At 35.5% G+C, this 22,237-nt stretch overlaps 3 protein-coding genes across 3 annotated transcripts; all 3 read left to right on the top strand.

The window, feature by feature from the left end:
* The first annotated feature begins 887 nt into the window (after positions 1-887).
* On the top strand, positions 888-5,814 carry LOC138306263 (uncharacterized). Its single transcript, XM_069246673.1, is given in 1 exon segment — positions 888-5,814. A coding segment is annotated over 1 exon segment (2,163 nt). The 5' UTR covers positions 888-1,174; the 3' UTR covers positions 3,338-5,814.
* Positions 5,815-8,957: 3,143 nt separating this feature from the next.
* On the top strand, positions 8,958-20,283 carry LOC138305805 (uncharacterized). The gene is made up of 10 exons (XM_069246071.1): positions 8,958-11,503; positions 14,044-14,152; positions 14,510-14,577; positions 14,958-15,073; positions 15,671-15,758; positions 16,245-16,369; positions 17,343-17,478; positions 18,105-18,236; positions 18,790-19,533; positions 19,583-20,283. The coding sequence occupies exons 1-10, from the start codon at positions 11,446-11,448 to the stop codon at positions 20,281-20,283; spliced, it is 2,277 nt and encodes a 758-aa protein (XP_069102172.1). The 5' UTR covers positions 8,958-11,445.
* A 334-nt stretch (positions 20,284-20,617) lies between these two features.
* On the top strand, positions 20,618-21,751 carry LOC138305804 (uncharacterized). The gene has a single exon (XM_069246070.1). It carries the CDS (start codon positions 20,618-20,620, stop codon positions 21,749-21,751), a length of 1,134 nt encoding a protein of 377 aa, XP_069102171.1.
* Positions 21,752-22,237: the final 486 nt, after the last annotated feature.

The following is a 22,237-nucleotide window of genomic DNA, read 5'->3' as shown; positions in this document are numbered from 1 at the left end:
CTGTGCCTCTTGTTTATAACCATGTGGAATCTCTACTGGCAACAATATGGCAGGCGAATTCGAAGCGACCGATTATAATTGCTACCATAAGTCGTCGCCCAACGTTACGGTCATTGCGTAAACTCAAAGCGCTCGCGACGTGTTCATCTAAAACCCCGAGTGACTTCTCGTCATGTACGTCCTTCACTCCACCTAAGGTAAGAATAAATTGACACTATTAGATAATCGTCGCCGTCGTTGTGACAACATCAAGTTGCGTTGTTGTCATTGACCTCTTGTTACTGTTGTTAATCTCATAACAATGCATGTTTCACAAAGGGAAAAAAATCATGTGATAAACTCCATAGCAGATGGTTATCGGTTGTGTTAACTCATCCCAGTTTATAAACACATACGGCGACTCTTATTGGTCAACTCCTTCATCTCTTGATCCCGATTGGCTTTCAACTTCAGACTCCTTTCTTTCATAACGCATATTCTTTTAGATAACATTGTATTGACTGTATAAGAGGTAGTTGCTAATTCAAAGTATTTATCAACATAATATTGACTCTCTATTTAGGAAATGTATTTATGCCATATGATGAGGTTGCAATTCCGTCTTTGCATATTACAGAGTTAGCTCCCTTGCGAGTAGGTAACGATTAACGACGTCATTATTTTGTGAGAGTTATTCACGTAATTTTCTCCGAAAAGTATGACGTTACTCTCGCGAACAATTTGACGTCACAATCAATACCTACCAACAAGGGCAGATAACTAATGTAATATGCAAATACAAAATAGAATCGTCCACATCTTTAGGAGTGAAATATTAGAGAATCTCAACCTTGAGATAACTATCATTAGAGTGGGATTAATAGAGTCTTTCATCCCTTTTAGGAGACGTTCAGCCCGAGGGATTCTTAAGTTGTTGTTTGAGGCTATGACGAGTGTTTGACAGCTTCAGAGTCCTATCCCGAGGATTGGGATCTCCTGCCTCACCCCGAAGAGGGCGAATGATTCTTTTTCTCAAGCAAACAAGTCTCGTGATTACCAGCTCATGTGCTATGCTATTGATCCCAATTTATTTTGAGATCAGTTTAAAATTCAAGCAAGCCACGCCAATGCCCATTTACACCTACAACGAACATTTCTCTGTTACAGGGTAACAGTCCTAACTTCTTTCCCAAAGATGGCTTTAGACAGCGATAGAGAGATGATGAATTCGCGGAAGGTGTCCAGGTTTTTGTCGCTACATCTTGATCATATGCATGCCATCGGATCTGATAATGCTGTTAAATGTAGGCGTTTGATGGGGTATCTACACGTGGCACGGATGGGAATATCCGGAGTGACCAAGTGTATCGGTACAGGCTCCAGGTCAGAAGGGTTATGTTTAGCTGGTTCAGATCAAGATACAATGATGGTAATTGAAGAAGTGATTGTTGTACAGCCAAACGACGAGTTATCAGCGAGAAATGTCAGTAAAACCATTCTGGTCATGGACAAAACGAACTGCAGGCCTGGATTTACAATGCTCAGACTTTACCAGTGTGGCGTGGTTGATACCTTCTACGTCCTGAACGCCATAACATATTTTAATGGATCCCGGTATTTGTCGAGTGTTGCCCACTGCAGAAATATGCAATTGCCGGATAGCTATCTTCACGGACCATGCTCATCCTTTGATCTTGGGAATATAGAGACTGATTATGCGATTTGTTTTCGCTGCCGGTCATGGCCATATGACCTGAATGATTTCAGTAAGCGTACGAAGTATAGTGTTTGGCCGCCCAGATATCTTGATGATATCGTTAAATATGGCTGCCACGTTGTTTCAATAGGTGACAAGCATTCTGATCTTTTTGCAATGCAATGACGAATTTCATTTTCACGTGGTGAAAAAGTTCTCGTATGGTCGTTCAATCATGTTCAATTGAAAATGTATGCTTTATTGAAAATATTCCTGAAAGAGTGTATTGAACGTCATCAATGGATTGAAGGATTGCTCTGTTCCTACTTCATAAAGACAATAGTGTTTCTCGCAATAGAACATTCGAATCCATCGTTATGGACAGACGAGAATTTTATTCAGTGTTTTTGGTATTGTTTCACCATACTATTGGAAAGTGTTCAGACCGGATATCTGCCAAATTACTTCGTGCCTGCCCACAATATGTTCCTGCCTAACGTCACAGGTGACAACAGGATACGACTACTCCGTGTGCTGAGTAGATATCAGAGTATAGGGTACACCTGTGTGTTTGAGTGTCCTAGTATTCGGCCTTTACATAGAGCGTTAAAGGAAAGTCGTTCGTCGTATCCAATCCCAGGTGACTCAAGGTTGCGTGAATACCTTGAAGATGCAGACGTTTGGATTGACCTTCAAATATTTAGACATCAACATCTAGAAACTGTACCGTCCTTAAACCTTATAAACAAAATGTTCCTGAATTGTGCTAACGAAAACTTGCTTGATATTTTTGTGTTGTACTTTTTTCAGTCCATCACTTTCGTCTCGATTAAGAGTTTGGCAGACCAGACTCGGACAAAATGTATCAGCAACAAGGCAGCCTACAGACACATCCGACGACACAAACGATTACTTCACTTGTCGTCTGCCACTGATGTCTGCTTTGGGTTATTATCTCTAGCAACGTTTTATTACAACGCGGGATCTTACCACAAAGCCTCTGACGTAGCGATCCACGTGATGCGCGCATGCCAACAAAGGGCTATATTGTATAGCAATTATCCTAACGAGGAATACAGAGAAGAAATGTGTGGTAAAGGATATACTCTGCTACAGAAAGCGAAGCGCTCCTTTGTGTCTTCTTATGCGGTGGACGCGGAAAGATATAATCTGTATCCTCAAGAGTTAAAAGTCGAGGTTAGAATGAGCAAAGGAACGTTTCTACTACCACCTTTACCGTATGCACTGTTTCTTCTCACATTATCCAACTTCAGACTCGGTAACATTGACCAATCCCAAACAATCCTCGACGATCTCATGGCTGTCCGGACTAACCATATCTACGGTGTGCACTATCCCATCATACATAATCTTCTCGGCATATGTCACCAACTGTTGGGGAACACAAGACAGGCCATCAAAGCGTTTGAGGAGGCGAGCATACATCCTCGTAACCGCCCAGCGGCTGTCAGAAGGCTCCGTGATCTTCTCATGACTTTGAAACAACAACGCGGCACCACAGACATCGACACGTTAGACTACTGCAACATCCCTCATCAGAACCAGTGTTATGACGATATTGGCGAAGACATGTTAAATGACTATCATAAAACAATGTACAACAAAGACCCAAGCAAGTTGATTGGAAAGACGTGGTGTTGAGATGTGGCAATCAAGCCTGAGAACATCGAATATAAGCATAAACTTGTCCTTATATTATGAACGAAACTTTAATAGTTTGAGAATATACAGTTAAAATGTCATGTACCAATCAACTATGGACTGAAGCGCATGGCTTTAAAACCTACCTAAAGATAAATAAACAATAAGAATACAAACAAACTTGTGAAGGATTTTTGACTTAAGCCATTTGTATGGCTTGAGTCATAGGCACTACTTTCAGTAACCTTTCAACTCAGTAATTTAAATGCCGTTGACCTATGACACGCTAATTTAAATGCCGTTGACCAGCTAATTTAAATGCCGTTGACCTATACTGTGTACTACATCTCACCCCTCTCCTCTAATTTAAATGCTGTTGATCTATACTGTGTACTACATCTCAATCCTCCCCCCCCTCCTACTCCCCCTGTGCCTGCATGTGTGTAATGGCACCTAATACACAGCTAGGCTAGTACCTTACCTTCCAGCTGACTGCTGTCCACACAATCTATACACACTGGTGACTCCCCCATCTAACGTAAACACATAATCTCTGTTACTGATCTTGCTATCTAAGTCTTATAGACCTAAAAGTTATAATTAAAAAAAATCAATTAATCATACTTTCTTTCTGTGTACTTTAAATAATGCTTCTGAAAACAGACCTGAGGTTCAAGACAATATAAGGCTGCCATTATGTGTGCATGGTTTTACTTGCATACATAAGTGAGCAACACAAGAGTGTAGTACAAAAAACTTTTTTTAATGAACATAAGACTTTTGCTTTCTTTATTTTAAAATCTTTTCTTTTATTTATAAGAATTTTGATAAAAAAATGTCAAATAAACATATATATGGTTTTTCTGTGATCAGTTGAATATTGTTGAAATAATCTATATCAAAGTCGGTCACAAGACATTTGACTGCTGATAGATACACAAAGCTTTGAATTAAGCTTAATTTTCATATAATACACAGTATCTGTTTTCTGGGGAATAGAAATCTGCCTAACAGCTTAATGTTTTTATTATGAATTAGTCATATATTTATCATTAGAAAATTATTTTTTTTTACTATAATGATAATTGTAAAAACAGAATGGTGTATCTTACACCATTGTAATGTCATATAATCGACATAAATTAAAACTAAAAATCATTTTGAATTATATTAGCATTTGTGGCAATATTACATTTACATCTATGGTTATAAGTGAAACAAGTACATACATTCAGACCATGAAGTCAAATTATGGTTTACAATTTCATTTCTTCTAACATTTATGTAAACTAATGTTCAAAATGAAATATGTTGTTTGCATCTGGCTAGCTTAACAAAGATTCAACTTTGGAGGTGTCACTAAAATCATGAAATCCATATATACTTGTGCGGCATGATCATTTCTATGATTAATTTAATGGCCTTGAAATCATCTTTTTTGCCTTTTCCTCAAATACATATGAAAATCATATATGAATAAAAAAAACCCACTGAAACTGTATTTTCAGTACATCAGAATGAAATCACTGAATTTAATGAGACACTGTTTCATGGTTTGATACCTTATTATTATTCAAATTATGATTGCAGAATTTACTCTTTGTGTTTATTCCCCATAATTATGCATGCTTCTTAGATTAAAACCACGATCTAATTTTCATAAAACAGACTGAATTCCATCATTATGATAAAAACGGACACAAACAGTGTTAAATTAACATACGTATGTTGAAATAAAAATACCTAAAAAAAAGCTTCTATTACCTAATGATGGCTTGAAAAGTATACATGCAAATTAAAATGTATTTTGATATTTTCAACATTTACAAAATAATTTGAAATATAGATGGCTTATGATTTTGTGTAAAATACAGATAACCTTGAGTGAGTTTAGGTTGTAAATATTAATATAAGCATTGGCTCTCAGTTGGCATTCATAGTCAATATGAATACCAACTGGAGGGAGGCAAATTTCATGATGCGCTCTAGCTTTATTGACATTGCTAATGATACAAAAAAGCCTTTCAATCAATATCGATTAAATATGCAGGAATGAAAGAAATAATATGCATATGCACGAATAAGTTATATATAGGATACTATCCAATTGATGTTGTCAGAGTAAATTGAAGATTGCCGTAAAGGGATTTAAAGGATATGATAAATACAAGGTACACATAATAACAAAATCTTGGAGTGACAAATGACATTTTTTTGCCATTTTCTCAAAAGAAAGAGAGAAGGAAATATTTATAAATCATTGACTCATGGTCGACCCTACTTTGTGATTTGCTATTTGTTTATCTATAATGAAATAAATTGTCATCTTATGATAGAGTGCTTGCATTTATAATACAACACTTTTACCTGGAATTTATAGTTGTCCAACTGGGAATTTACAAGATGTGTATGATATAATGTACACCAATATCAAATTCATTTATCTAAGGAATTGCAATGTTTTTTGGATTATTGTATTGCATAACGCATGTTGGGTTTTTTTGAGTAGAAGGAAATAGAAAATTAACTCTAAAAAAGTATATAAAAAATTTCTTTACCATTGCAATTTGACAACAATTGATGGCCATGCTGTTGTACATTGAGATTTATCATTTATGTTACCAATGCAAATCAGAATTCTTGATTTGTAACGTTTTTTTAGGCTTAAGTCTCAGTACTTTCAGTACTTTGATTACATCTGACAGCTGCTATTGAATGTCAGTTGATCATAATCTGTGCTTTCATTGAAGAACATGTAGGATTATACATTTACAAAAGACAATTTAAAAATATAATTATGTCCATCTACAATATACATTTATGAATTTCATCCACTTCTCAAACTTCGAACCAATTTCTCCCAGGTTCATCGCGGTCCCTCATTTCAGTAGAGTGAACTCTAGCTGAGATCTAGATTGATGTATAACTTGAAAGTAATGCAATATAGATATTTCTCCCATAGCTACACGTGTAATACTGGCTGGCTGGTCCAGGGCAATACACTCATGTCGCCTTAAGGTGTGTTGCATGGCTACCCTTGCAATAAAGCCTCGTGACGTTACACCGTCAACAAAATAACTATTTTCTCGGTGCACTTTTACCAGTTTTTTTTTTTTTTTTTTTTTGAAAATAGGCAGGATTTACTTTAAAGGTAACAAACAACGGGGTTTGCGTTGAAAATATCACGCATATTTTCATGTACGGATAATTGACTTGCAGTCGCGGTTTTTTTTAGGATTTATTTCAAAATGGCGTAAAATTATAGTAGTGAAATTGCAATAAAACGTCGAGGTATGAGAGAAAAATACTCTTCCATATGTTGATATGAAGGATAGGGATATTTACTCTCGGGATCACAAAATGTTATAAAACCCTCGTCGAGCCTCGGGTTTTACAACAGTTTATGACCCTCGGGTAGAATATCCTTAATATCTTTCATATCTATATATGAAAGAGTATTATATTCTAAATCTGGTCAATTAACTAATGAATATATAATAAAGATAACTTTAATGCTTACCCTGACGGTGTTTTTTTGTGATGTAAAACAAAATTACCAAATAATTTGTCCTTCTCCCATAATATTGCAACGTGCCCAGGCCGGGGCCCGACCCGGGAAAATCCAAATGCTGCAACAAACAGGCCTGTCACCCTGTAGTATAGGATGTTCTTGATAGCATGGAATCACATTCAATGTTCCTGGTATTGAGTGTTGACTAGAGGGGTTCTAGTCATGAGGCGGCACCGCTATAACAATAGGGGGACAGTTGTGTGTGTGTTGAGGATGTTAGACCCATGGAAAATTAGGGACGAAGAATGCTGGCGGACAACCTAATCAAAATGCATAACATTATTCTCGCTCAAATTCATGAAGGATACGTAAACATCCCATTAGGTGTCATGTTGTGGTGCCATTTCGTGTTCGCCAATCAAAATAACTACTTTCCGGATTTGGCAGTAAATTTGGACAAAGGACAAGCTTGTTGGAGGGCAATCTGACCAAAATGTATCTTATTTTTTCTCACTCGGTTTCATAAAGGATATGTCAACATTTGGTAATTTTTTTGTGGATGAAATTGTTTGTAAGAGCTTTCAGAATCATTTATTTTATAGTCATCTCGTTCAAAGAGCACAAAATTGCTAAATGCATGTGTCAGATTACTACTTCCCGGATTTCGAAGTAAATTTTTAGCTCATCTGGCCCGAAGGGCCAGTGAACTTATGTCTTGGTGCGGCGTCCGTCGTCCTTCCGTCGTCCGTGCGTCAACATTTCCTTTAAATCGCTAATAGTCCTAGAGTTCTATATGGATTGTAACCAAATTTTGGCCAGAAGCATCCTTGGGGGAAGGGGAACAGAATTTCTATAAATTTTGGCACTGACCCCCCGGGGACAGGAGGGAGGCCAATAGGGGAAATAGAGGTAAATCCTTTAAATTGCAACTATAGTCATATACACTGCATTCCAAAAGTTCTGTTACAAGTCTCTTAATTAATACTGTATAAAAATTCGTTTTGACAAATTTATTGGGATAGAAAATTTTCTTTTAAATTGTTTTAATGATGTTAAGGGAGAAAAATGTTACTTTTGTGTTTTAACACAAGTAGTTTTCCTCATTATGTCTTAAAAACGGGTTTTTATAAATAATTCAGTTATTTCATATTTTTAGACCACCATCATCAGATGATGGCTATTTAAATCGCTTTTCGTCCGTGGTCCGTCCTTCTGTCCGTCCGTTAACAATTATTGTTATCGCTATTTCTCAGAAAGTACTAAAGGGATCTGTCTCAAATTTCATTAGTAGGTTCCCCTAGGGCCCTTGTTGTGCATATTGCGTTTTGGGACCGATCGGTTAACAAGATGGCCGCCAGACAGCCATCTCGGATTTTGATAGTTAAAGTTTGTTATCGCTATTTCACAGAAAGCACTGAAGGGATTTGTCTCATATTTCAAATGTAGGTTCCCCTAGGGCCTTAGTTGTGCATGTTGTGTTTTGGGACCGATTGGTCAACAAGATGGCCACCAGGCAGCCATCTTGAATTTTGATGTTAAAGTACAGAAAGTATCATTCTCAAATTTCATATGTAGGTTCCCCTAGTGCCCTAGTTGTGCATATTGCACTTTGGGACCGATCGGTCAACAAGATGGCTGCCAAGGAGCCATCTTGGACTTTGTTATTTGAAGTTTGTTACTGCTATTTCTCAGAAAGTACTGAAGCGATCTGTCTCAAATGTTATATGTAGTATGTTTGAAAAAAGTTTTGAAAAGCAGAGAAAAGACCCCTCTTTCCATTGTCAGACACAGATCATTCTTCGGTAGACGCCAAGATCCCTTTTGGATCTCTTGCATACATTCCTATCAAAAGGCTAAAAATAATAAAACAAACTTCAAATTTAATTTAAAATTATAAAAATTAATCACAGCTCTACATGCATATAAACCATATTTCCATGCAGAAAATGTGGGGCCCAATAGGGGAACAAGCTAAATAATCAAATTCCTTCAAAAAAGAAACAATGGACCTGTATTCAGAACATTACTTTGCATTACAATCCAGGTTTTTTTTTTAATTTTGATTGTGTGTGTGTGAGAGAGAGAGAGAGAGAGAGAGAGTGTGTGTGTGTTGGTTTACAATACAAAATGAGGTACTGACCCTGACTACACAACCACGAAGTGAGGTAACAAAAAAAAGCGAGGTACTTTTTCCCGTTACCTCACTTTGGCCACCTCGGTATATGCTTACAAACTTTATAATGAGTGTGCAGTCAAAATTTCAGGGTATACCTCACTCCACCACTCGTAAGTCATCACACAGTGTGTCGCCATACACGAGGTGTATCGATGCAACAGCTGCATATGACACACACACTCGGTAATTCCCGCCAAAACAACTTTCGGAAGCCATCGTGATTTTCATCATCCTCGCGCCTTTTCCTATGAACGCTTCAGCCTCGCCATCGCGGCGACAGAAGACAGAAGACGAAGGTGAGTGCTAGGCCATTCAGATTATTTACTTATCTCATGAGGTATTGTAATTCACAATTTCTGAAACAAACATGGCAGAAAGAGCATTATCTACGAAACGTGCCACTGGATATGTCATCTTTTACCAACTTAAGGACTTTATAGCAAGTCTTAATTACTGTGTTTTCAAAGGACTGGATTACTCCGAAGATTACGAAAGATACAGCGTCTATTTCTTTAACTTCCAATCAATGCTTAAGTTCGCTCATTATTGTCACAACATTGGCTTGAAATACAGATGTGTAAATATATATTCCGGTAAGGCGCGGAATATGCTGCTGTCTGATCTTTACGAGGTTTAAGCTGTTTGGTGTTGGTGTTGGGGGGTGCTTATTTTATTATTATAGTGTACTAGGCCCAGTACTACAGTATGGAAAAAATACATTGTATTGCTTTTAAGTTCTTTAACTAAAACATTTAAAACATTTAGTCGTTATTATCACTTGCCACTTTCTGAGAACCTATACGCTTAATTTAAACATTTTTTTTAAATCTCAGTCCTCTGGAAGTAAAAACATAGTTTCACTTTAAAAACATGAGTCTGGCTTGGTTTTAAAATTATGTCTCATGCACACATATTCTTTTATTTATTTACCGAATTGTAGGCTTACACTAACCGAAATTCTGTGAAATGGCAGCCAGTATTTTGAGTATTAAACTCGGAGTGGCCAATATTTAACAAGCTAGCTTATATATAGCATATTAATCTTGGATACCCCACCATAATGAATAAAAATACAATACCAATATGGATATTCCGAGTTAACATTACCATAATTTCCTGCATGATGCGCGTAGGACATACCCCATGGGAAGCAAAATCAGACATTTTCTATGATTTTGTAAGACAAATTCTGTATCCGCACTGGCGGGTTATACATCTATATTGGTACATATATAAGGATGCAATGTATTTCAGTTGAGAAAGAAGAGGATAGAGACATATTCAACAACATGTAAAATTTATGATTATATTTTAGGCTTCAAATGCATATGTATAATAAGCTCATTTAAAAGTGTTTTAGCAGGGGAAGAGAGTACTTCAGCTTTTAACATGCTGTTTTCTGAATAGCTTACAATATGTAGCCTGCATACAAATAATGTATTTGTCAACACTTGGCGGTTTTCACAGATAGCCAGCATTAGGCATCTTCTGATGTAAAATAAAAAAACTTTAACTATACTTTCACGATATTGGTAACAATATATATGAGAAACTGTTCCATCAATATAGTATTGTAACAAAACTGGGCCAATACGAGATAAACTGGGCCAATATTGAAAGCGTGCCAATCGAATGCACACCACAGCATTCGGCACATTTCTAGACTCATCATGGTGACCACGTTATAATACGACATGTTCTGATTAACAATTAAAAAAAAGTGTGAAGTGTCCCACTAACAACGCACGGACAGACATGGGGACATGTCACGGTAGGATGTTTCATGTTATATAGGTTATTAATCGGCTAATTCCATATTGGCCCTGTAATTTAGGCCAATTTTGTAAGGTCTGTTGTATTGGCCCGATGTCAGGCTGTAGGCTGAAGGCCAATGTAATAGACCGAGACAACAGGGCCAATATGGAAACTTGATTATTGATTAATAATATTCTAGATAATTAGTAAATATGACCGCTTTGAGTAAAACCTATCGATAAACACCAGTTAAGTTATAAAGGGAACAATGCTTGGTCTCACTCTGAGTTCATTTCCTGTCAACAAAATGACGAGAGCAAGTTGTGAATTTTGTACCATTGGGCAAAAAAAATTTTCATCAAGGTCTACTTCCTAAGGTCTATAAATTCAACTTTTTCCTGTTTGGCAGTGAAAACAATTTTACTTCTTTCATTCATGGGTGTTTAACGAATTCAGTAGTTAATACAATAAGATTACTTGTGTTGGCACTCAAATGTAATATGCAAGTCATAACCTGTAAATTCCGCATTGTCTATCTACAAGTTGCTTTCCAAATATTTATTTATTTATCTTGATTATTTTTTTTTATTTATTTATTTCGGATACAAATGTATAATATACATGTACATTTTTTAATTCCAAATATAATTTTTTGGCATTTTTTAGATGATGAGGAGAAAAAAGACAACTGAAAAGGGACAAGATCTGAATCAGTATAAAATTGGTACGTATCAAAGTTCTGGTATCAATAAGTTTAACCATAGATTTATAAGTCCTTGGTTCAACAAAGTTAAACTAAGTTAATAAATGTTTGGCCTTGATGCAATATGATGATATAATATGATATCACATTTTTTTTTTATCTTTTAAATCTAATTATAAGCAACCAAATTGGTTGCTAAATTGCCAATAATACATTTGTAGAACACTTTTATAGCTACAGTAATCAAAACCTGGTGTAACTAATATACAGTATATGTATATTTTAATAATATGTTTCGTCACTCACATGTGTTGCTTGGTGTCTTCGGCGGCATGTTTCAGTGATATAGCACTATAAAAAGGGCAACAGTTCCACTATACAAGAAGACACAACATGAATATACCGCAGTCTCCCAAAACATGCACCCAGCACAACATACACGCAACACACCGCATACATGGGAGGCCGTACTTACATGACCATAGCTGTTAATAGGACGTTAATTAATCAAACAAACAAACAAATATACAGATCTAGAGGTGTAAAAATTTACTTGCCATGGGCAAGGACGTATATGAGAAGGATAAGTCACACTGGGTTTTGGGCAAGTGCGGCGCAGGAGCTTTTGTGTTTGTGCACTGAGCGACGACTGATTTTCCTTTGATATCCGCCAGCGCAGCCTTTGATGTAGCTAGCGGGTGCCAGGCTTCCCGTCTTACTTTCCGAAGCGGGCCTTCATTTCATGAGCTGTTGTATTTTTTTAACGAAAATTTAAGACATTTCTTCTAAATCTTTCGTCCTAAAAGCAAGTACTAAACGTTGTGAAATTTGATTATCCCCCGCCCAACGAAGAATGGGTTCCGTCCGTCCGTCCGTCCGTACGAATGGTTTCCGGAGCATAACTCTAAAACCAGTAGAGATATTTCCACGAAACTTCATACACACATTGGTCTTATGGTCTAGTAGTGCCTTTTGCTATTTTTAGGTTTTCATTTTTTGCATTTTTTCCGTAACCATGGAAACATTGCTGAAAATATCATATTTTTGTGTAAGAATCGTTTCCGGAGCACAACTCTAAAACCAGCAGAGATATTTCCATGAAACTTCATAGACACATTGTTCTTATGGTCTAGTAGTGCCTTTCGCTATTTTTAGGTTTTCACTGTTTGTGCTTTTTTCTTTAACCATAGAAACATTGCTGAAAATATCATATTTTTGTAGCAGGTCCATTTCCAGAGCATAACTCTAAAACCAGCAGAGATATTTCCACAAAACTTTATAGACACATTCTTTTTATGGTCTAGTAGTACCTTAATTTTGCTATTTTTAGGTTTTCATTTTTTGCACTTTTTCCGTTACCATGGAAACATTGCTGAAAATATCATGGTAAATGGTAAATGTTACTTTGCAAAACTCCACCCTAATATAAATGTCAAGGCTGTATACCTGATTCAACAATTACAGCCCCGCTCTACTTGTATTATACTCCATCTTTCTTTAGCTCAACTTCCTTTTTTTCTGGGTTTTTTTTCATACACATAAGTCTCCACAATCAAACTTACTTCAGCTTTGATATCTCCATTGGCGGGGGATCTGAATGACTATGTCCTTGTTAACTTTACATTGGTGTTTCATTTGACTTGATATGACAAATATTTGTTGAGAAAAAACGGTTTTTATTCCGGATTCATAGGCATCTCGCATGGTGTTTAGTAGTGTAATAGGAGACAGTGACGAATCCTTCTCACTTATAAATCCTTGCCCAGGGCAAGGGACAGCTGAGTGAATTTCTGGACATAATTTTTCTGTTGCACCAAGTTTCATGCTATATCATACTCTTAACTAAATACATGTGTAAACATATCTGCTTAAGATATTAATTACTAAAAACAAATAATTTGGGATTAGAAACAATTTTTATTTCACAAAATGAAAAAAAAATTGAAATGGGTATAACTAGGTCGCTAGGGGCATCTTCAGTTCAGAGACGTTTTTCAGACATTCAAGCTGATAAAAACAATAATTAATCGATTTAAGTTACATAGAAATGCTTTTTAGAGTTAACTTACATTAGAAGTTGTCTAACCATTATTTTTAGACGTAAGCAAGCAGTTTTTCTCTGTAAAAACTATCTCGGTTCAAGGTAGGAAGTAACATTTGGTAACTAATAATGGAGCCTGAATCCAGTTTCCGGAATTCGGGAATTTAGAAAAAAAAAATAATAGAGAAACAAAAAAGAAAGTTAAAAAATGCAAATAATGCTGCAAATTAATTGTTTTATTTTTCTTATAATAATATGTTGTGAAATAGAATTAGAAATATTTATGAGATAATTCTAAAGATTTGATTTGTTATTTTCTAGTTATTACAGTACTGCGATAAAAAATAATTTTTTTTTGGGAAGGGGGGATTAGAATTTAATGTGGGGCAAGTGAATGATTGGGCGCTACTTGCCCGGGGCTAGTGACTTTAAAAAAAAAATTACACCCCTGATACATCTCTACTACTACATGTACTACATTTGCATTTTGGTATAAATTAATGTACTCATGGTATTTCAGGTGATGTGGTTTGTGCAAATATCAAAGGTTACCCAGATGGTTGGCCAGGTGTTGTCCGAAGGGTTTCTACTGACAATATTATTGTCTATTTTAAAAGTGACGACGATGAGTATGTATACACACAAATAACATATAGTTTCAGTTAACTTGTAGTAAACATCTATATGATCTAGCTTATATTAATAATTATTTACATGTACATGTACCTTAACTTAATTAATAAACGCTTTAAACAAAACTGAAAGTATCACATGACCCTTATTAATTATACATTGTACCACTACCTTTTGTCAGTTACTGTAAAGCAAGTAAGAATTAACACATCATTTATGTACCATACTTGATAATATTGCCAATATTTAGTCAATTATCAAAAAAAGATATTCTCTATACCGGTATATATAGTTTTATTGGTTTAAAAAACATAAACATCTACTATGTACTACAATGACATTTTACATTGCAGATTTACATTTAATAGGAAGAAAGTAAAACCATTTCATCTGAATGAAACTAAGATGAATGAGACGGCAAGTATGTAAAGAAAATTAATTAATTATAATTAAAGCCTAGAAATCATGAGGTCACAGTGGCCAAGTGGTTAAGATATGTCCAAACAAATTATCACAAGTCCTTTACATCTAGCTGGGCTGCAAGTTTGAATCCCATTTTAGGCATTTGCCAGTTACTGACACTGGTCGATGTTTTTTCTCCGGGGACTTTCCTCCACCAACAAACCTAGCACATTCTCAACTGACCATTGCTGTTAAAAGGACGTTAAACTAACACAACTATAAACCAAAAAAAAAATCATGTCAACTTATCTGTAGCTTAGTAGCTAGAATTCATGTCAAAGTATAAATTATCAGTATTGCAAAAAGATGCAAAAAATACACAGGAATTTTTTTTTTCAGGAAAAATAAAGGATTCACAGATGCGTGATATGTTTATTCAAGATTGTGAGTGGGCTAGACGGAAGATGAGACCTAGCATTGTAATTTGTCCAAGTGGATTAACTAATGACAAAAAGGTATGAAATCGCATCATATCAAATGGTATTGACTTGTTTTTTCCGTATAATTACATTACCAGGCTGCAAAAATGAAGACCAAATCTAACCAAGTGTGTTGTTGCTTTGTTCAGAGATTCTTTCATTTAGGTTCTGTTTGGTATAATAAATTTTCTTGCTAAACAAAATACATTCGTAGAATTTCAGCACATCCGAATGGCCGAAGAGCTCATGTCATGGCCTGGCGTTTGTCGTCTGTCTGTCGTCACTGATATTTCATTTAAATCGCTGCTAGTAATAAAGTAACGAATGTATGAATTAATTAACCACTACTCATAAAGTGTTTGATAAATTTATATAAAATTTGATCAATTAAATTATCATAGGAATGAAGAAGACAAAGGCCGGGCCGGTATCTCAAAATTGGGTCTCAAATTATTTTGCCTTCAATAACTTGACAGAGTTTTAAGAGAAATGATTAATAAAAGTAAATACTTTGCAAGTCTTTTTCATCGTAGAAATGTAATAATTAATTTGCCTTAATCATTGTAATAGCCAGTTGATTGATACACTAGTCCTCTTTTGTTTTAATCTACTATTTCTTTTTGTTATTTTCAGAAAAATATACTCGAGCTTTGCTGTAATAACAGTTCAAAAATGAGCGAAGTGTTCACAGAAGATGTAACACATGTTGTAATAAAGACTGGTAGGTTATATTGTACATGGGTAGACATCATCACAATTGTGAAAATATTTTTAAGCAGTTTTTCAATTGAATAACCTTCACCTTTTTTTTAAGGTAACATAATTCAGATATTTTATAATCTTTCAATAATCAAGAGACAGAGGATGTCATTTTACCAGTAACATGTTTGGAAGTCTTATAGATGACTATGATAATGATACCCTGGTTGAGAAAACATCTCTCCCTACTGGTATATCAGTATAGTGCAATGCACCATAAAAATTTGCACTGTATGTTATGGAGTGTAGCTGAACTGTTAATTTTAGGTCTCTTGAGACCAATAATAGTGCAGATTTTCATTAGCAAATTTGTAAATTAGGAAAATGAAAATGTCAGACAGATTGCTAATTAGAAATTTGATTGATACATGTAGTTTGGTATTGTTGTTTCTAAAGAATTTAATCTGATATTCATTTTGTCAATTATTCATTTTTCCCATGTTTGTAGATCCAGAGGGAAGTCGCATTTGTGACCGAACATTGAAGTTTTTCAAAAGTATTGCTAAGAAGTGCTGGCTCCTCGACTACCAGTGGATAGTTGACAGTGTGTCTGCTGGTCATCTTTTACCTGAGGTTAGAAGTATTGCAATGTTATTTATCTCATAACTATGCATGTTTCACAATCAAAATCCCATGTGATAAATTCCATAGCAGTTGGTTATCGTTTATGTTTACACACTCCAGTGTGTAAACACCTACGGACCCTCTGATTGGTCAACTCCAAGATCTCTTGATTGCGATTGGCTCTCAACTTCGGGCTACTTTGTACAGCGTAAGTTTCGCTGAATGAAGACGAGAAAATGGTCATCACGGTATAAATATGGAGTAAAAGTTATGGGATAAATAAGTTCCCCAACGCGTGACTGTTGTTTATCATGTTTATCTAAACTCTCGTTAGTTAATTTTCAAATTTTAAAAAAAGACACTCGCTAAAGCTCGTGTCTTTTCAAAATTTCAAAATTAACTAACTCAAGTTTGATAAACATGATAAACAATGGCAGTCACTTGTTGAGGAACCTCTATGTAATACACCTGGTCCATTAATCATACAGGTGCCCTTTTTAGTAATCATTTTATTTGTCCATCTGTCAGTCCATCATCTATAAATATTGGCTCTGGCTAATAATACCAATATCCATTAACGCGTTATGTTGAAAGTTTGTTAATTATGTTCACATTATGAATTTTATATGTGAGGTCAAAGGTCGAAATCTTGTGGTTCAAGGTCAAGGTCAAATTTAACATCTTTTCATTGATAAAATGTTATAACATTGTGATACAAAATTGGTAAGAATTACAAGATGAGTCAACTGATGACAGTTACTGGCTAAAGATGAAGGTCATTTTATTTCTATATTATATAGAGGCCCTTGCTGACTTGTCAGGAGTACTGTCCTATATGCTCACCATAGAATACACACATGGTGGATCATAATGTTGTAATTATTTTGGTGTTATAAGGTTGAAGTTGTCACCAAAATATGCTATTTATTTTCCTGAAAATGTTCTCGTGATGTGTTGCATAAAATGTCTTACTATTTTAAAGGAGGACTTTGAAGTGATTGGAGATACTGTCACAGAAAAAAAGCACTATGGGCCAAAGATTTCACGACTGGCAGAGTCACCACTTCTCAAAGACTATCAAATTTATTTTTACGGAAGAACATGTGACATATCAAAAGGTAAACTGCATGATGAAAGGTCATATTAACCACTAACCAGGTACTATATATATTTTGTATTACAAGTTCTATATCATTTTTAACATAAATCAAAAGTGAAAATTAACAACTCAATAACACTTTACAGACAGACCAGTAATACTGACAAATATAGCTAACTAGGAATGACTAATAATAAGATAGAGACTGCTTACTTCTGCTACCTTTAATTATTTATGCACTACAGGGCATACATATGTCAAAATTATTTCTATAAACATGACATGGCACCTTTAGTAAACATACAATCATTATAAAATATACCAATTGTAGTGTGTATTTAAAAACCCATAATTTATAATACTTTATGTGTAGTGAATACAAAAATATTGGCATCTTGATACAATACTGCAGTATGTAATTTTTTACATTTGTTCACTTCTAAACCAGTAACATCGCCTTTGGAGAGTAAATGCACCAGACATTTCAAATTTTGTTGGTTAAATGGATATTTTTACATTGTAATTGAAGGAAGTCAAGATTATGTGAAATATTTGGATACCTATCTTTCATAACATATAAAGAGGCAATGCCCATCATGACAGTGTTAATTGATTATTTGATGTTCCAAATAAAATGTCTTTCAGATGATCTTGAAGATCTAGCAACTTCTTGTGGTGGTTCTTTGCTAGATTCTGCAAAACGGTTGACCCCTGAAAGTCGACAACTCGCCGTGGCATGTGTTGATGAGTTTACATCTGACTATGACAAGAAGCAAGGTAAGCAAAAGGTCACCAAATTCAAAGATTGACATAACCTTTAAATTACATTTGCTAGACAAAAGGCATTTGTCTATTTCTGCTTGTAAACTTTAATTCATGTTTGATAATTGTGTAAAGAGAGCACTCCAAAATTTTTGGATTACCATCTTCAGTTACTTGGTTGAAGTTTTCGTTTTCAGTTCAACTTTGGTAGATTATCTTCCAAATGTCTTAATTAATCACTGCGCCAAAATCATACAGGTGTTAGCGGTGGTAAGCTTTTTTCCAGATTCTCTACCATCCATCAAATATTAAAATACTGATTGTGAATACTACTAAAATGGGGGTTTAACCTTACAATCCTTTAGGGTTTAATACAAATGCATTCCATCTCTCCCACAGACAATGTTGGACTAGCCCTTATATACATTACATATTTATTTGATGATACATGTACATGTACAATAGGGGTATTGGGATAAGGTAATTGAAAACACTATATTTTCATGTACTCTGATATTCAAAATATGTACTTTAATATCTTGAATAAACAAACATATTATTGTTTCAGTGACAACTATGACAATGGGATTACAAACAGTGTCTCATGATTGGTTATTGGACTCCATCACAGTCTTCCAAGTGCAGGATTTAACTGAATATCTCATCACTGATAAGGAGCATCAGACTGGTGACAATGAAATGAATGAAACTGAGGAAAAGCAGAATAGAGATAATGCGGAAGTCACTTTAAAGAAAGAAGCACTGTCCATGAGTGGAATTAAAACTAAAGGCAAGGAAAGTATTGACATTGGTAACAACAACGCTGATTTTGGAGGCCAAGATGGTCATATCGATGAGAAAAATGATCCTGATTTTCTGCCTGATCCAAATGATAAGACGCTGGATACTGATCATGATGAAGTCAATTTAAAGAAAGAAGCACTCTCCATGAGTGGAATGAAAACTAAAGGCAAGGAGAGTATTGGCATTTGTAACAACAACACTGATTTTGTAAGCCAAGATGGTCATACAGATGAGAAAAATGATCCTGATTTTCTGCCTGATCCAAATGATAAGACGCTGGATACTGATCATGATGAAGTCAATTTAAAGAAAGAAGCACTCTCCATGAGTGGAATGAAAACTAAAGGCAAGGAGAGTATTGACATTTGTAACAACAACGCTGATTTTGTAAGCCAAGATGGTCATACAGATGAGAAAAATGATCCTGATTTTCTGCCTGATTCAGATGATGAGATGCTGGATACTGATCATGATGAAGTCAATATAAAGAGAGAAGCACTGTCCATGAGTGGATGAAAGATCAAGGAAATTGGATGTTGTAACTGATGATTTTGGAGGCTGCCTTTTGCCTGATTCAGATGATGAGATGCTGGATACTGGTCATGATGAAGTCAATATAAAGAGAGAAGCACTGTCCATGAGTGGAATGAAAGATAAAGGCAAGGATAGTATTGGATGTTGTAGCAGTGACGGTGATTTTGGAGGCCAAGATGCTGACACATATGAGATAAATGATCCTGATTTTCTGCCTGATTCAGATGATGAGATGCTGGATACTGATCATGATGAAGTCAATATAAAGAGAGAAGCACTATCCATCAGTAAATCAAAAACGAAAGACAACAAAAGGAAAAGAACAGATGATTGTAACAGTGATGGGAAGAGCAAGGTTATGGTTTCAGATAGTGATTCCAATCCTGAATCAGAAGTGTTTCCTATGCTTAATAGCAAACAAGGGAAAAAGAAGCAAAACTCTGGTGTAAAGGTGCAAATGGCTCATAATGGAAATAAAAGGAAGTGGGACAAAAAACACTACTGTATGTATTGTGGTAAAAGCAGTACAAATATCAGAAAGCATTATTTCTCAAAACAACATCGATCTGAAAGCAAGGTACAGCGGATCTTAAGCTTCCCGTTACACTCCAAAGACAGAAACTTGGCATTAGAGGAGCTTAGAAATGCTGGAGATTATAAACATAATTATGAAGTGATAAAATTCTGGAGAAGGAACACTTGTACCTTGGAGAAATGTGACTGAGGAAACAGAAGCATCACAAATGTTACCTTGTGAGTATTGTTTAGCTTTCTTTATGAAGACAGAGCTCTGGAGACATCATACTGTATGCAAGTTCAGGAAGGACTCGGATCAAAAGAAGTATAGAAAGGTATTTAGTAAAGCAGCTGATCTGCTACCATGTGAAACAAAGGTATCGGAAGGCTTCAAGACAAACATTCTGCAAAGAATGTCTGGAGATCAGATATCATTGGTAGCCAGAAATGATACAATCATAACCAAACTTGGAGAAAAGTTATATAAAAAACATGGACATCTGGAACACATGTACAATTACATTGGACAAAAAATGAGAGAGATGGCTCGCCTACTTATTACTATCAGAGAAGAATCTGAAATTACAACCATGGAAGATCTGATTGAGCCAAGTCATTTTCCTGTTGCACTCAAATGTACACAAAGATTATGTGGATATGAAGAGGATACCAACACTTACCGAAATCCGTCATTGGCTCTCAAGTTAGGGTATTCCCTTAAGAAATGTGCATTGATTCAAAAGGCAAATGCCTTGATTGAAGAAGATGACGACAAGCGAAAGAAGGCAGAGAATTTCATTTCTGTCCATGAATTAATGTGGCCTAATGACATTTCCAGTGCTGCACTGACAACCCTAAAAGCAGGAAAATGGAACAAGCCATCCCCTCTCCCTCTAACAGAGGATGTGTCCAAACTTCAAACACTAGTGAAGGAAAAACTGAAGACACTTTCAGCTTCTCTGAGCACTGGAATAGAAAACTCAAAGCCTGAGAAGAATGTGTATGCTCAACTGTCAGAAGTTGCACTGGTAAAGCTTGTAATGTTTAATAGAAGAAGAGGTGGTGAAGCAGAGAGACTAACTATTGAGTCATATCAGCAAAAAAGTGGAAATAATGCCCCTATCAAGGAAATTGAAGATTCCCTATCACCAATGGAAAAGAAAATGTGCTCTCTGTTCCAAAGGGTGGAAATTCGTGGAAAGAAGGGCCGTAGGGTCCCAGTGCTGCTTACAAAAGACTTGATAGAAGCAATTGATTTGCTACTAAAAGCTAGGGAGAGTGTTGGAGTTAGCAATGACAACCCTTATGTATTTGCAAGGATGAACTACGGCTCAAATAAAGCAATCAGGGCATCGGATGCACTACGAAAATATGCTAGATTGTGTGGGGTTAAACAAGTTGAAAATGTTACTTCGACAAAGTTAAGAAAGCACATCGCAACAGTCAGCCAGATTATGAATTTTGGCAGAAATGATTTGGAACAATTGGCAAAATTCATGGGCCATGACATTGATGTCCATAGATCATTCTATCGACTTCCAGAGTCTACTATCCAAGTGGCCAAACTTGGGAAATTCCTTCTTGCTTTGGATTCCGGAGAAGTTAGTAAATACAGTTCTTGCACACTCGATGATGTCACTCTTGAAGATGATGGTAAGCTATGCAAGTATAGATAGAAAATTAATAGTCATTTATGCTGAACTTAAATTTAAGTTTTATCTGGCTCCCTAACAGGCCTTAGTGTTCACAGTAACTCTTAATACATCGATTATATGTTAATATTTGTAAAAGTGAAACTTTTACTAATATATAATATAATATGATACTGATACTACAGGACCCAGTTGGTGTATGCTACACATACACTGTGTCTGTAAAGTCGGATTGTGTCGGTAATGCCAGTGATCATGGCACCATTTGGTTAATATGCTCCTATGTTGTATATATAATATCTAATTTTTTGATACAATGAAGAAAGTTGACCAAAGTCTGGTATTTAATTCCAAGCTCATTTTCTTGAAAATCTACTGAGGTGACACTAAGCTAGGTTTAATATTTGAAATATCTAGGTTAGTGTATTTTACACAAGTGTTTTATCTTCATTCTCATGTTCTTTGGTATAGATTTTGCATGTTTATAAATGATTTTAAACAACTTTTATA

Source organism: Argopecten irradians, chromosome 13 (genome assembly GCF_041381155.1).
Source record: "Argopecten irradians isolate NY chromosome 13, Ai_NY, whole genome shotgun sequence".
NCBI classification, from domain to species: domain Eukaryota; kingdom Metazoa; phylum Mollusca; class Bivalvia; order Pectinida; family Pectinidae; genus Argopecten; species Argopecten irradians.
This window is presented reverse-complemented; position numbering and strand designations above follow the sequence as displayed.

Bases quoted from the DNA above. Each gene is read 5' to 3' on its own strand.
- LOC138305805 (XM_069246071.1), top strand. From the start codon at position 11,446: ATGATGAGGAGAAAAAAGACAACTGAAAAGGGACAAGATCTGAATCAG. The intron at 15,074-15,670 runs GTATGAAATCGC...TGTTATTTTCAG, and splicing joins GATTAACTAATGACAAAAAG to AAAAATATACTCGAGCTTTG. The intron at 16,370-17,342 runs GTTAGAAGTATT...ACTATTTTAAAG, and splicing joins CTGGTCATCTTTTACCTGAG to GAGGACTTTGAAGTGATTGG.
- LOC138305804 (XM_069246070.1), top strand. From the start codon at position 20,618: ATGGCTCGCCTACTTATTACTATCAGAGAAGAATCTGAAATTACAACC.